At 44.3% G+C, this 16,205-nt stretch overlaps 1 protein-coding gene across 1 annotated transcript in view; it reads right to left on the reverse strand.

Annotated features, from left to right (window-relative positions):
• The window catches only part of CAPN1 (calpain 1), a 75,335-nt gene that overhangs the window by 12,529 nt on the left and 46,601 nt on the right, over positions 1-16,205 (reverse strand). Inside the window, exons 11-21 of the mRNA XM_073658573.1 lie at positions 15,093-15,265; positions 14,209-14,220; positions 13,686-13,897; positions 12,256-12,295; positions 11,426-11,491; positions 9,151-9,208; positions 4,898-4,962; positions 4,458-4,526; positions 4,295-4,373; positions 4,093-4,209; positions 1,463-1,521 (exon numbers count right to left, since the gene is read on the reverse strand). Of these exons, the coding sequence (XP_073514674.1) occupies positions 1,463-1,521; positions 4,093-4,209; positions 4,295-4,373; positions 4,458-4,526; positions 4,898-4,962; positions 9,151-9,208; positions 11,426-11,491; positions 12,256-12,295; positions 13,686-13,897; positions 14,209-14,220; positions 15,093-15,265 (950 nt within the window). The remainder of the gene's footprint in view (positions 1-1,462; positions 1,522-4,092; positions 4,210-4,294; positions 4,374-4,457; positions 4,527-4,897; positions 4,963-9,150; positions 9,209-11,425; positions 11,492-12,255; positions 12,296-13,685; positions 13,898-14,208; positions 14,221-15,092; positions 15,266-16,205) is intronic.

Consider the following 16,205-nt stretch of genomic DNA (forward strand, 5'->3'; position numbering starts at 1 on the left):
GACATCCTGCATGGGGCATTATAAGGGAGGGGGGGGGGTGACATCCTGCATGGGACATTATAAGGGAGGGGGGGTAACATCCTGCATGGGGCATTATAAGTGGGGGGGTGACATCCTGCATGGAGAATTAAAAGGAAGTGGGGGGGGGGTGACATCCTGCATGGGGCATTAAAAGGGGGGAGGGTGGAGGGGGGGAGGGGGGGAGTGGCATCCTGCACAGGACATTATATGGGGGGAGGGAGGGAGTGACATCCAGCATGGGGTATTATAAGGGGGGGTGACATCCTGCATGGGGTATTATATGGGGAGGGGGGGGGGGACAGCCAGCATGAGGCATTATGTGGGGGAGAACAGCCTGCATGGCATGGAGCATTATGTGGGGGCACAGCCTGCATGGAGCATTATATGGGGGCCAGTATTCTGTATGGAGCAATATATGGGGCCCAATATCCTGTTTGGAGCGTTATATGGGGACCAGTATCCTGTATGGAGCATTATATGGGGACCAGTATCCTGTATGGAGCATTATATGGGGACCAGTATCCTGTATGGAGCATTATATGGGGACCAGTATCCTGTATGGAGCATTATATGGGGACCAGTATCCTGTATGGAGCATTATATGGGGACCAGTATCCTGTATGGAGCATTATATGGGGACCAGTATCCTGTATGAAGCGTTCTATGGGGGACCAGTATCCTGTATGAAGCGTTCTATGGGGGACCAGTATCCTGTATGGAGCGTTATATAGGGAGCAGTATCCTGCATGGAGCATTATATGGGGACCAGTATCCTGCATGGAGCAATATATGGGGCCCACAATACTGTATGGATGACTATACTGTCTGGTCTGCACTGTGTGCTGCGAGGATTCGCCGGTTTCTGAGCTATTGTGGAATTGACAATAGATATCACTCACGTAATGTAAGAAGTGAAATCTTCGGCATTGTAATATATATATATATATATATATATATATATATATATATATATATATATATATATATATATATATATATATATATATATATATTTCTCTGCGGTATCTGTGCATCATGAATCGTGGTATGTGTTAAAGGGGCCCATGAAAACCTGGAGCCGGCCCTGGTTGTAAAGTAACAAAATAGGTAAAAAGCCAAGGGGTGTGAATACTTTTGCAAACCACTGTACATTATTCAAAGATTGCAGAGCTAATAGGTTACAACAAACAGATTATTAGAATAAAGAAATCTGCTCGGCACCCAGACTCTTGTGATGGCTCACTGAGAGGCTGCAAACTTCTCCTTTTCCTATTTTATTTAGACTAGAAGTTACTACTATGGTCATCTACTTTTTGGCTTGAGGTCAATTTACCATCAGTTATTATTCGGGTTATTTCCAGTAATGGCATTATAAACTATGTGATTATATATACACATATTAGAGGAAAAAATATGTAATTATAGCCAATGAATAGCTTACCGAGAAGAGGTTGAAGTTGATGATACCATCCTTATCGGTGTCCATCCCCTGGAAGAATCCTGCAGGAAAAGAACGCATGTTACCAGCAGCTCCGTGTTAAACCCTGCGGTAATGGAAGGAGACACGATTTCCCTGCATTACCTTTGAGTCTCCATGATCTGTAGACCGCAGGTCGATTTAAGCCTGTGGTCTACAGAAAAGCATGGAGACGCAAGGACAAGGTGAAGTAGAGTGATGACATCATCATTATGCTGGGACTCTGTGTGCCCCGACGCATTGACATCACCTTGTTGCTCTGCCTATGCCTTGGTCCTGTCTGTCAGAGGACTCCTCAGAATCCATGGTTAGGTGAGCATAAAAGGTTTTTATTTTATTTTAATAGTGCTCGTGGGGAGGGGGCTATGCATACAGCGTAGGAGGGCTACTGTGGGGCCATGCATACAGCGTAGGAGGGCTACTGTGGGGCCATGCATACAGCGTAGGAGGGCTACTGTGGGGCCATGCATACAGCATAGGAGGGCTACTGTGGGGCCATGCATACAGTGTAGGAGGGCTACTGTGGGGCCATGCATACAGTGTAGGAGGGCTACTGTGGGGCCATGCATACAGTGTAGGAGGGCTACTGTGGGGCCATGCATACAGTGTAGGAGGGCTACTGTGGGGCCATGCATACAGTGTAAGAGGGCTACTGTGGGGCCATGCATACAGTGTGAGAGGGCTACTGTGGGGCCATGCATACAGTGTGAGAGGGCTACAGTGGGGCCATGCATACAGTGTGAGAGGGCTACTGGAGGCCATGTATACAGTATGGGGGAGGCTACTGGAGGCCATGTATACAGTGTTGGAGGGCTACTGGAATACTGGGCTACTGGGGGCCTTGCATACAACGTGGGAGGGCTACTGTGGGGCAATGCATATAGTGTGGAAGGGCTACTGTGGGGCGATGCATACAGTGTAGGAGGGCTATTGGAGGCCATGTATACAGTGTCAGGGAGGCTACAGGGAGCCCTGTATACAGTGTGGATGAGCTACTGGAATACTGGGCTACTGTGGAGCCATGCATACAATGTGGGAGGGCAATTGGAGGCCATGTATACAATGTGGGGTGGGGGCATCCATACAGTGTGAGGGTGGTGACAAGGATGGCATTCCACTCCTATGACAACTCCTGACATTTAAATGTGTTTTACATATATTGTATTTAATTTATGTATTGAATTTTATGGTTATCCTTCTGTGGCTGCAGTTCCTGTTAGTTGGATATCGCAGGGTTAACTGTACGACCGGCCCATAGTGGGGAGGAGGATTGGAGATCTCCAGATAGTTGCAGGGATAGGAAGTTAGTTAAGTGTTCCCAAGGAAAGAAGAAAGGACTCCCTCTGGGCAAGGTGATCTTCACCTGGGTGTGTGTGTGGAAGAAAATAGCATAGGAGCAGAGAGAGAAAGGAGCCTTCAAAAGAAGAACTCCATTGATGGCAGCAGAATATGCTTAGCAGGCGAGTTGGGGAAGGGGACATACAGCCAGGAACTTTGTTAGAGTCCCTACGGGTCTCTAGGGAATTAAAAGGTGTCAGCCAGGTCTTGGAAGCTGTGTGTCCGAGAAGAGACAAGTCAGCAAGGCTAGGGGCACAATCAGTAAAGTGGCAGCCACAAGTGCTTCATTTATGTGGTGGTTTCCGAAAAGTGGGCTGAAGGATAGTGGACAATGGAAAAGTTCAGCTAAAGTGTCGCTATATTTAGGAAGGTTGAAAGTCTTTAACTTGTTCTGCAATTCACAAACTGTGCCGCTGAAAATGTTTGCTGAAGACATGCCACTATTCTGTGACCTAAAGAAAGACATCTGCATCTCCTGCTGTACTTTGTGTGCAAGTGAAATTGTCAGTAAAGACTAGTTTGTTTTATGGACTGGTGTAGTTTCCCGTTCGTGGAGAATCAGGGCCGTGCAATGGACGCTGGGCCAGAGGAGCTGGGAAGTGCCAAACAAGGTAAGCTATTCACACACTGAAAACGGACCCCATTTTTCTGTAGCTTGCCCGTGGCTACCGTCCTGTTCCCCGTTACAGGGGACTACTGGAATATTGGGGACCATGCATACAGTGTGGAGGGACTACTGGGGGCCATGCATACAGTGTGGAGGGACTACTGGGGGCCATGCATACAATGTGGAGGGACTACTGGGGGCCATGCATACAGTGTAGAGGGACTACTGGGGGCCATGCATACAGTGTGGAGGGACTACTGGGGGCCATGCATACAGTGTGGAGGGACTACTGGGGGCCATGCATACAGTGTGGAGGGACTACTGGGGGCCATGCATACAGTGTGTGTGTGCATGTAAGGGGGGTGAGGAGTACTGGGGACCATCATACAGTGTGAGGGGGCCACTGGGGGCTATCATACAGTGGGGGGGGGCACTACTTGGTGCTGTCATATAGTGGGAGGGGGCTACTGTGGGGCCCAATATGCTGTGTATGTGGGAGCTGAAGACGGCGGCATGCAGTTATGTAATAAAACCCCATAATGCCCAAAAAGCTTCTCTGTGAAGCACAGTGCAATGTGGCCAAGGAATATCAGGCCAAAGAAAACCACAGCCTTAAAAGGCGAAACCCTAAAATAGGACGTTCACTTACTAAACATGGTCTCCAGCCGGATTAGACAGCACACAAAACTATCAAAATCCACTGCCAGATCGGGCTCGGCATATCGGGTGATGATCAGCTGGTGGAGGACATTAGTAAGTTTGAAGCCTAGAGAGAAAATTTGGGATTTGATTATAGAAAAACTACTTCTTAAAAGTACCAAATTGGGAATTTAAAGTGACATGAGACACACCTGCAAATTCCACCGCTAGACGCATCTCATAGGCATTCATGCTCCCTGACTTATCCATATCAAACTTTCTGAACACTGTCTACAAAAAAAAAAAAAAAAAAAAGTAGTAATATAATCGCCCCATATAATATGTACAACTATGAACCCCGGCCCCTCCGCTTACCAAATAATGTTTTATCTTGTTCCACAGGATATTGAACTCCACCATTCCCAGTTGTCCATTTCCATCTTTCTGTGACATCAAAGTTTAAGAAAAAATCTAAAATTATTCATTTTTGTTCCATCAATGACGACCCAAGGCTAAAAGCAAATTACTGCAGGCCAACATGTTGGCAATAGCGTGATGTCATATATTATTGCACATATTATTACAATAATTGAACATTTTTAATGACAACTTTTATTTTTTTCACCTGTGACGCACGAGTTTCTGAATGTAAATTCAGTAGGTGTTGCAAAAAATAAGAAATTCCAGAGTATTATGTGACGTGTAATTCTAAACTGTAAGCGATGCAAAAGTTATAAGGATAGAGGGGGCACGGCTGAAAGGAGGGTGACATATAGAATTAGAACAAATAATATAACCATCACAATAAAGGATACATCCATAAGATTCACCATGCTGCGGCAAGACTCCAAGCTAAACCCTTTAGTGCGAAGGTCTTTGTCTGCAATTAAACAAAATAATATTAAAAATATTTACAAATATGTCTGTATACTTTGTATATATATCTATAATATAACGGGGGATGCGTGTCTCTGTCTGAAGCCTCGATAGACTGCGCATGCGTGACGCGCAGTCTGGCTCCAGACAGAAGACCACATCCAGCCGTTACAGGTAAGAGGAGGTGTATGGCGTCGGAGATGGCGGTATGCGTAGGCACTGAACGCACACTGCGATCTCCAGCGCCATACTTACATACTTACCTGACCGGGAGGAGCGTTGCCGCGGCGCCTCTCTTCAGCGGAGACCGGGGGCGGAGTGAGGCGTCGGATCGGGGCATGCGCATAGCGCTATCCGGCGCCATTTTACTGAAGACACATTTACGGCGGACAGCGCGGTGCTCTGGCGCCGGACTGCGCGGTGCTCTGTCGCCCCACTCCTCCCCCGGCCTCCGGCAGAACAGGACGCTGCAGCGCTGGAGTACAGAGAAGAAAGGGGAGTATAACTGTTTATTTTTTTGGGGATGTGTGTATAGTGGGGGGTGAGGGGTGCCACGCATACCGGGATTAGGGGAGCGATGCATACCAGAATAGGGATGAGGGGAGCCATGCATACCAGAATTGAGGATGGGGTGTTCCACGCATACCGAGATTGGGGATGAGGGGTGCCACGCATACCGGGATTGGGGATGAGGGGTGCCAAGCATACCGGGATTGGGGATGAGGGGTGCCACGCATACCGGGATTGGGGATGAGGGGTGCCACGCATACCGGGATTGGGGATGAGGGGTGCCACGCATACTGGTTTTGGGGATGAGGGGTGCCACACATACCGGGATTGGGGGTGCGGGGTGCCACGCATACCGGGATTGGGGATGAGGGGAGCCACGCATACCGGGATTGGGGATGAGGGGAGCCACGCATACCGGGATTAGGGAAGGGGGGGTGCTACGCATACCGGGATAGGATGGTGGGGACAGGATGGGGGCAGCACAAATACCAGGAGGGGGGCAGCACATACCAGCATGGGAGACCAAATACCAATAAAAGTGCTCACCACCCGGGCGTACAACGGGTTCAATAGCTAGTAGTTATATATTGCACACACAAACATATGTAAGAAGGTGGAGGTGTTGCCCACGTTTCTCCTTGAAAACATGTATATTGTTGCAATGCGTTATGACGTTTGAATGCTTAATAATCTATGTTGATAGTGATAGTGCTGGTAAGAACACAACCTAGGTAGCCTAAAGGGTTAATAGTTCAGACTAGCCCAGAGTGGGAGGGGCTAAAGTGAAGGGACAGTGGGGAGGTTCTGGCCAGGAGTTCGATAGGGACGAGCCTGCAGCAGTAGAAGACCTATGGTCTGACTGAGAAACAGAACCACATGGAGTGGGAGTCCTGTGGCAAAAGAGAGATGACAGAGCAGATAGTAAGATCCTACAGAGAAGGGAGTCACAGTCTGAACTCTGTCCTGAGTCAAACAGAAGAAAGTTTGAAGTATCGGGGCCTGGGGCAGGAAGCCTGGCGGGACGGTACAGGAGTTGTCTGTCAGTCGGGTAATAGGACGGAGAAGGAAGGATAAGCGAGAGGAAGAGAAATGTCCTGTGTGGTGGTCAATAAAGTGGAAAGCTAAGTTGCGCCCATATTGGCATAAAAGACTCCCCTAAGGGGAGAAAGATGCGGAACGGCAGGTGGAAGTATAGGATTCTTGCTTGAGGGACTTTAGTGCCTTTATTGGGAACAAGGAGGATCCCGGGATGGGTGCTGTGCTGTGTTGAGGCAGAAGAGCTAAATGAAGTGGAAAGCGTGCGTGACTCCAGGGAAGAGAGGAAGAAGTGTGTGATGTTCCATGTAATAACACAAACGTCCATGAAGATGAAAGCCTACTATCTGCTGTACATAGTTCATCAAAAGTTACTGTTCAGCAAAAATAAGTTTATTTATGAACTATGGCCTCCCTCATTGATCTCTGCAACACCTGGTCCTGGCCGGCCAAAGACAACGGAACTATGGGGTCTGCAAGGGTGTATCGCCATCACAGCTAAAGTCAACGCACCCAGCCAGGACACCTATTTTCAGGGAAAGAAGCAGTAGTACTTCGCTCACGGCTACCGCCCCGCACCACGTTACATTGTACATGTGTGTATATATATGTATGTGTATGTTAAAAAAAAGTGTCCAAAGAGGCATTTCTCAATAAGACAATGCAAAGCAGCATGCTGCTCGTGCTACTGTGAACAGCCAGCGTAGCGTAAACATGCTCCCATGGCTGCAGCATCTCCAGACTTGTCTCCCATCGAGCACATCTAGGACTTTATTCGTCAGCAACTGCACAGGAGCTGCCAGCAGCGGATCATGAGGATTTGCCCAAATGCATTCAGCGCGGCATAAAATTCCTTAGACAACCATTAATAACCTCACTGATAACTGCCTTGGCTTCTAAGTGTGGGGATTTCTGCAAGTTGCGCTCATACTCCATACCGAATAAATCAAGGCGTTTTGAAAATTTTGTTTACATTTTTTTCATCAATTGCATATCAGTAAAACGTCTATCCAGCCTGTGATTTTCATAATTTCACAGCTTTTACTTCTTGGTGTTGCAATTTCAATGTTGAGAAATTTACATTATATGTATACATATTAGATACACACCATGTATACCATAAACTCAACTACTGACACCTCATAAGTCAAAACCTCAGTAAATAATTGGAATATGATATTTCGAGTCAAAATATAACTTAAAGGGGTATTCTCATGTTATTAAATTGCTTTAAGTTAGACAGCATGAAAATAAGCAAGTTTGCAATCAACTTCCTTATTTTATCTGCTGTCATTTTCCTGCTGTGAGAGCTTTTATCTTTTATAGTGTACAGCTGGTTTTCATGGAGCTTGGCCTCCTGGCCCTGGCCAAGAGTGTGCAGTAGCTACATTCCAGGAGGGAGATGGAAGATCTGTTTACACAGACCAACAGGTGGCCCAATACAACTGCTGAGTAGTAAATGTTTACCATTCGGCGGTCATTTAAATGCCCATTTACACAGGCAGACCAAGGAAAACTATATGCATTGAGCTATCTATACTAGACCGCTGAGTGCGCGTAGGCTGCCATTGTTCTTGGCAGTGATAGTCCTGTTTACACAAGATTATGCACTGCCTGGAACAATGATCTTTTGTGCTGCACAAAAGGTAATTTCACCTGATGAACAAGTGTTTTGCTCATTCATCCCATGATCAACAGGCTGTTTACACTGCAAGATAATTGTGAAGTGAGTGTTTCTAATAACAGTTGTTCTTGATTATCTTGCAGTTTAAATGGCCCTTAACTCCTAACATACCAGACAGTCCTCTCCAGCCCATTGATTTCTATACAGCAGTTATCTGCTCTCGTCTCTCTCTCCCTCTCATCTTCTAACGAGGTATAGTTATAAATGACCACCCCAGTAGCTTTCACAGAAGGTTTCCTAATCACAGCTCTGACTGTCCAGAGATGTGTGCTTGTTCACACGACTTGCAATGTCTATATGTAAATACAGTGATAAGTATAGACTCCAGAACAAACCACTGACAGCTGAATATGTTAATGCACATCTTGTGCTGAGCTTTATAGTTCTACTAATTCACCAGAGCTGTCACTCAAGAAGAGCCCGTCTTTCTGGAAGCCAAGAAAGACTGCATAGCTCTGAGCTGCTCAAGAGACAACTTGAGAATACCCCTTTAATGAGTAATAGCAGAATCAAGCTCCTCACCAGAATTGTCACTCATGGGAGGAGCACCCACCCCCCAAGCAACAAGGAAATAAGGAGACTTCAGAGCTTCCAGCTGCTCAAGAGATTACTTTAGAAGACCCCTTTAAGAGCTGGGAAGATGGTCTTGTACACCTTTTTGATAAGGGGCAGTTTGGATTAGATCAACACCACTCCTGTAGCTCACTAATGCTTAATTAATTGTATTCATCTACAATATGAGATACAATCTATGGGTAAGATTTACATTGTTTCAATTTTAGACATTTTTCATAGAACTATTCCTGAAGAAAGCACGACATTAACATGTGTAACCACAAAACAAATGCACAAACAAGACATCCACCTGGAGGTGTTTTCTTAAAAGTTCGGAATGGAATCACAAGACCATAGTTCTAATAGCACAATGTTCCCATATTTTTAAACACTGGGGCATATACTTACGCTTGGACATGATTTTATTTAGTATGGACTGTAGCTCCTGTACGCTTATTTCCATATCCTGTACATGATAAACACAATATATCAGTAAAATCACCAATAAAAAATAGTACATGTGTGTACAATCACTTGATTGCATGGGGAAACAGTGCTTTCCATGGCCCGCAGTGTGATTATATTTGGCCCGGAAAGCCGGCACCGCCTCCCCCCCGTGATACTGTACGGAGGACTATGTGGGGCCCGTCGTTCTGTACGGAGGACTATGTGGGGCCCGTCATTCTGTACGGAGGACTATGTGGGGCCCGTCATTCTGTACGGAGGACTATGTGGGGCCCGTCATTCTGTACGGAGGACTATGTGGGGCCCGTCATTCTGTACGGAGGACTATGTGGGGCCCGTCATTCTGTACGGAGGACTATGTGGGGCCCGTCATTCTGTACGGAGGACTATGTGGGGCCCGTCATTCTGTACGGAGGACTATGTGGGGCCCGTCATTCTGTACGGAGGACTATGTGGGGCCCGTCATTCTGTACGGAGGACTATGTGGGGCCCGTCATTCTGTACGGAGGACTATGTGGGGCCCGTCATTCTGTACGGAGGACTATGTGGGGCCCGTCATTCTGTACGGAGGACTATGTGGGGCCCGTCATTCTGTACGGAGGACTATGTGGGGCCCGTCATTCTGTACGGAGGACTATGTGGGGCCCGTCATTCTGTACGGAGGACTATGTGGGGCCCGTCATTCTGTACGGAGGACTATGTGGGGCCCGTCATTCTGTACGGAGGACTATGTGGGGCCCGTCATTCTGTACGGAGGACTATGTGGGGCCCGTCATTCTGTACGGAGGACTATGTGGGGCCCGTCATTCTGTACGGAGGACTATGTGGGGCCCGTCATTCTGTACGGAGGACTATGTGGGGCCCGTCATTCTGTACGGAGGACTATGTGGGGCCCGTCATTCTGTACGGAGGACTATGTGGGGCCCGTCATTCTGTACGGAAGACTATGTGGGGCCGTCATTCTGTACGGAGGACTATGTGGGGCCCGTCATTCTGTACGGAGGACTATGTGGGGCCCGTCATTCTGTACGGAGGACTATGTGGGGCCCATTATTCTGTACGGAGGACTATGTGGGGCCCATTATTCTCTATGGAGGACTATGTGGGGCCCATTATTCTCTATGGAGGACTATGTGTGGCCCATTATTCTCTATGGAGGACTATGTGGGGCCCATTATTCTCTATGGAGGACTATGTGGGGCCCATTATTCTCTATGGAGGACTATGTGGGGCCCATTATTCTCTATGGAGGACTATGTGGGGCCCATTATTCTCTATGGAGGACTATGTGGGCCCGTAACTTTGTCCAAGTTTTTTTTATTATGGCCCTCTGTGTATTTGAGTTTGACACCCCTGCCCTGACCAGTTAATAGTGTTGTATCTGCAGTCACCACTAGGGGGAGCTCAGTCCATAAAGGTTTTTACAGCTTCTTACTGAATTTACATTCATGTACTAAGAAAACATTTGTGGCTTTGGAGTATTTACATGGGGACTGTCAATTTATGCTGGTGATTCACCCCCTTAAAAGCAACATGCCAGCTGTTTTTTGGACTATAAAATACAATCACCATGTTTTGAGGCTCTTTGAAAGAAAACTATGAGCACATTGTACCATACTGAAGCAGTGATATAACTATGTAGGTGCTTGTCTCCCAATAAAAATGATCGCTTTTTTGTAGAAATCCGATGTGCAAGTCATGCTTATGATTTCTACACTGGAATTCTCATATCGGCCGGGGGGCGTGTTAATATAGTAGGAAGCAGTAGTCTAAGAGTGATGACGCCCCCAGTAAACCTCCAGCCTGATTTGCATATGACTTCTATGTTAAATGTATCAAGACTGGCACATCGGATCTCTACAGAAAACGGGAGTTTTTTCCAAGAGTGGGCGGTGGGACTGTGGATGGTTCAAGGGGTGGAGGCGGAGCTAAGTTGGAGTCTGGGAGGAGTCTCAAGGGGGCCCGAAAATATTGCCAGTATGGGACCCTGAAATTTCGGGTGGCAGCCCTGTTTATACTAGATTAATTGTCGGGGGGGTGTCAGACCCCCAGAAATCTTACATTGATGACCTATTCTGAGGATAGCTCATCAATATAAAAAGTACTGGAAAACCACTTTAGTAAAGAAGACGTGTGTTTGTCTGAGCTCTGTGTGCTTTGTAAACCTGTATTTCGGTGTATACCCCTATAGGTGACATTAGCTGCACTGTCATCATACCTCTCCAGCAAGCTGTCGGAAAAGATTCTTGAATCCTTCATCAAGTTGAGCTTCAGATAAGGATTCCTTTAAAGACAAAATAATTACATATAAATTATAAATTTTTTTCAATTATTTATTTTTCATACCGCTATCTAAAAAAAAATATTGCAATTTTCACAGTGATCACTAAACTCCTCCCACTTCCTATTGGGAACATGAACATTAGCAGCAATAGACTGGCTCATGCCCTATTAAACTGTATCAAAATATTTAATGAGCATGTTCTCATCAGGGCAAAGCTCATCGTGAAGGGAGTGGGAGCAGGTGAGATGTGAAATCACCTATTGTGAATGGTGGCATCTTTCATCTACTCTGTATAAAAGTGTTAGCTCTCATTTTAAGTCAGTCAGTGATGGATAATGAGACTGCTGAAAAGTTTTGTGCAGAATGTAAAGAATGAGTCTAGTATAACGTGAAAATTGCAAAAGTTTCAGTTTTGTTTTAATAAATATAGGGATATAGAAAATTGAAATACAAAATCAAAAGCTGGAAAAAAAAGGGAAGCTATATATTATATTAAATTCTCTTCTAAACCACATTTATGATGGGGGAAGCAAAGTGTATGATATTATGTTGCAGTTCTATTTATGGTCACTAGATGGCAGACTCGCTATATGCAAGATAGTGTAGTTCCATAGGCAGAATGCAGACTGCCATAAGCAGGAGAACAGATTCAGGGAGCAACAGTATGAAAAGTTAGATCCCTGACTGCCTTGATGGAAAAAAAAAGTCTCTCTTCATCTATTGATGTTACAGTTGGCATAACTGCCATTGGATTTCTTACGCACCTCGGTAGGCAAGTTAGCAGTGATCGGATCATCCATTTCCCTGAAAAAAAAATAAAAGAATAAAATTCTGAACGCGAGACATGTATATGGTTGGTTGACAATTAAAAAAATAAATAAATAAATAAAAAATACCACAATTCTCAATTCACGTTTAAAATCTGTCTTCAGGGAATAGAATTTCCCATTACGGAGATAAGAGATGACAGTTGGTGCTCAAAGTTCTATGGAGAATTGCAACTACTCTACTTGCAACAGAAGGTCTGTGGCTAGCTCCTCCCTCTCCATAGAATTTTAAAAGCACCAACTGTCATCTCCTAGGCTGCAGCTGCTCTCTGACTTCCTCTTAATGTTTGATTTGTCCAAAAGACGAGGACAGTGAAGCCGGCACTGATTGGGCGCATGGCTCACATGTCGTAATCGCATTAGATCCCCGGCAAAGCGAGTGCCGCCACCGCTTGAACGGCGACGGCACTGGAGGGGAGTATAGATGTTTTTATTTTAAGAGGAATGAGGAATGAGATAGGGTTGACCAAGTAGTGGTCAGTCCATTTAAGGCAGAAATGTAAGCCAGTCCCTGACTCTGTCTTCTGACTGCAGTACATTTCTTGCGGAGTGTAAAAGATGCGCAAAATCCAGAAAAAAAACTGACATAATAATACTAATAATAATAAAAAATAATAATTATAATAAAAATATTAAAGAATTCTGAGTTATCAGAATGGAGTCTACATCTCTCACACAGATTGGAGAACAATTACAAAGAGCATCGCGCTCTCTGCAGGGCATGTCCTGTATTACATGGCCAACCTGTCGATTAAAATTGGCATTGTCTAATGTTTAGTACTGCCTGTGCTGCAGGAAAAATATACACTTTGGCCTCGATTCATCGTCTTTGTGCCTTTTTGTTTTTTTATAATTACTTTTTTGTAGTTGTGCCTTATTCATTATTTAAAGAGGACTTGTCACTAGATCAAAAAGTGGGCAGATCTTGATCAGATTTGATTCCCGCTGCTCCCCTGATCATTCAGTTTTTTGGATTTTTTAAATCCGCCATACGGTTCCAGAGATAAGGACCTTTTTATTTAGCATTAATTCTGGGGTCTTTACTAAGAGGGCGTGGCTCACAGGATCCTCGGGGAGTGTCTGCATAGTTACCCTGTGAGCCACGCCCTCTTGTAGAAACAATAAATATTTGTGCTAAATTAAAAAGGTCCAAATCTCTGGAACCGTGTGACGGATTTATAAAAAACAAACAACAACATTTTCAGGGGAGCAACAGGGATAAAATAAAAACAAAAACTGGCCACTTTTGACCTGGTGACAGGTCCTCCTCAAATTTCCCAATTTCTGGAATTAAGATGTGGACAAGCATGCAATGATGCTGCAGAGTTAAATTCCTTAAATTGCCTGTATTCTGCGCTAACACTTACACAGTCCCATGTTTATTTTCGGAGAAGACTCTCAGGACGAAATCTCCCTCAACGTTGGGCTCAAAGGTGGAAGGCACCACTATGTATTCTCCTTGGGGGAGCTTGTGCCGAGTGCTGACTTCTCGCAGGTTAATGAACTGCTCGGAGCGTGCACGTGACGAATTGGATAGGAAAAAATCACGTTTAAGGTGCACAGCTGATTGTCCAAGGAACTAGTGAAGCAAGAGTGAACACATTACTAGAAAAATGGCCAAAAGAACAAATATACATTAAGAGGGGCTGAGTTCAATCTAAATATAAAAAGGAAGATATTTTAGAAAGCACTTAAAAAAAATATTAATTTGAATATTATTTTTTAAAGGAAGCCCATTAAATGCATAGAAAGCCATTAAAGAAATTAGGGGAAGCAAACTGCAAGATTAGTTGTTGGGTCATTACCAGTAACTGTATATAAACTGCATTAATATGAACACTAACAAATAAAATGTCAAATATCTCAGAAATGCCCCGACATAATACATACCTCACGTGGAACCTGCAGGAAAAAAAAAAGAAATATATTATTAACAGATTTACGTCTTCAATTTATTCCAGAACAAGCACAAATATAATAAAATAAATGTAAGATAGAAATCACTGCGGATTTCCATATAGAGATAAATTGTGAACCTTTATGGACTAAAGTGCACGAGTGCAACAATTAAACCCCTTAGTCAAGCCTTAGCAAAACTTCTCTTCCAGAAACAACGCCCCTTTTGACCATGTTATGTGTGCCGCTATGGATGCAGATTAGCCCAGCAGTGCATAGCTGTGCTAGGGTAGGAGGGGGAGGAACCTTGTCAGTGCTGGTCCTGTAGCGGGGCCCACCAGAGGATGCACAGATTCCCCGGTGGGCCAGTCCGAGCCTGCAGACAAGCATGTCTGACCAGATGGTTGGGGGGCCACACAAAAGGCATCACAAGCCCCAGGTTGTGCATCCCTGCTATATACTATATTTGTGGCTTTTGCAATTTCTCTAAAAAAATAAGACAGCTACTTTTATATCACTGTCAAATTTCTATCAAAATATAAGGAAAAAAAATTGCATTTTACAAGCCCATGGATGCATTACTGGGTTTATACATATAAAATGATTCGCAAACAGTCCTCTGGGTTCTGACTACAATGTGTTTAATTTATTGGAATTTTAAATCGCACGCACTTTTAACTACAGCTAGAGTTTTACTTTATCTCTATAGAGAGCATGTTAGGACTTTTAATGTTATTCCCCATGGGAAAAAAAAAAGAAATTACAATTTTTTTTATTTATTTTTTTATAAAGTTTGTATTTATTTTTGCAGTTAATTTGAAAAATCTAGAAAAGTCTAATAATCCAGTAACATGTAACATCCTAAACAAAAGGCGCACCTCATAAACAGCAAATCCAATGGTCTCCATGTCCTTCCCGAATCGCCTCTCCTTCCTCCGATTCTTCTGCATAAGGGCTAGAAGAAAAGTGCAGCCCTTCTCTTTACCGTAGTCGTCATCTTCGTCTTCACATTCCAGTTTAATTTTGAACTGAGGATTGATCCAGAAGGTTGCTGCGTGACAAAAGGTATAAACAATTACATATAAAGGGTTAACAGATTTTGACAACTACAGGATTACTAGGATTGTTTGCATCTCTCCAAGTTATAAACTGTGCAGCTTTAAATGGCAATAACTTCTCACAAACTCTTTACCGTTGCCCGACCAAGAGTTGAATCCCTCGGACCGGACCGCCCCGTAGGGGAGTATAATACAACCACTTTTTATTGTCTTGCAGGCCAGGTTGGGGCATATATACAGCATTATAGAATGCTGTATATCAGGACTGAAAGGTGGTGGTCTTATCTCATATGGTAAAAACCTGGTGAAAAGTTCCCTTTGAGTAAAATAGGTTACTTGCATTTTTTCAAAAACACACAGCGTAAAAAACATTGTGGGAACGTAGCCTTAAACTTCTTTAAATGTGTAATTAACAATATACGTGACTTTTCAATCTAGTTAGACCTTCATCAGACAAACTGCCATAGCAGATCAATAGACCGGTAAAGAACACAGCTGTCAAAAGCTAGTAGGTTATTGTAAAGTCCTTTTGATACTTGGATTGATGTTCTTTGTTGCTTTGGATTTTTTGGGAAACTTAATTAATAATAACTAAATTAACTTTTGATGCAAGAAGTAGTTGTATGCTTTTTATTCCATTTATAATCCATGGCAGCTCATGTGAATACACTGAAAACTGAGACACGCTAAACCGTCTTGGTTTGGGTGGAGACCATCTTTATATTATCTCTCTTCTGCATTTGGCTTCATTATCAAGATGACCTGATTACGATCAGTGAAAATCCGGGTGTTATCTCCATCATCTTGGTGTGGATAAACTATGGGCCCGATTCATTATTGCCTAGTTTTTGGAATTTTTTATTTGTGCTTAAAGCTTCTTTTAATTTTTGCCTTTTCGAAAGTCAAATGTTATGTGTGTTGTTTTTTTTTTGT

Source organism: Phyllobates terribilis, unplaced genomic scaffold (genome assembly GCF_046119375.1).
Source record: "Phyllobates terribilis strain yellow unplaced genomic scaffold, ASM4611937v1 Scaffold_13__5_contigs__length_258822181, whole genome shotgun sequence".
Taxonomy (NCBI): Eukaryota; Metazoa; Chordata; class Amphibia; order Anura; family Dendrobatidae; genus Phyllobates; species Phyllobates terribilis.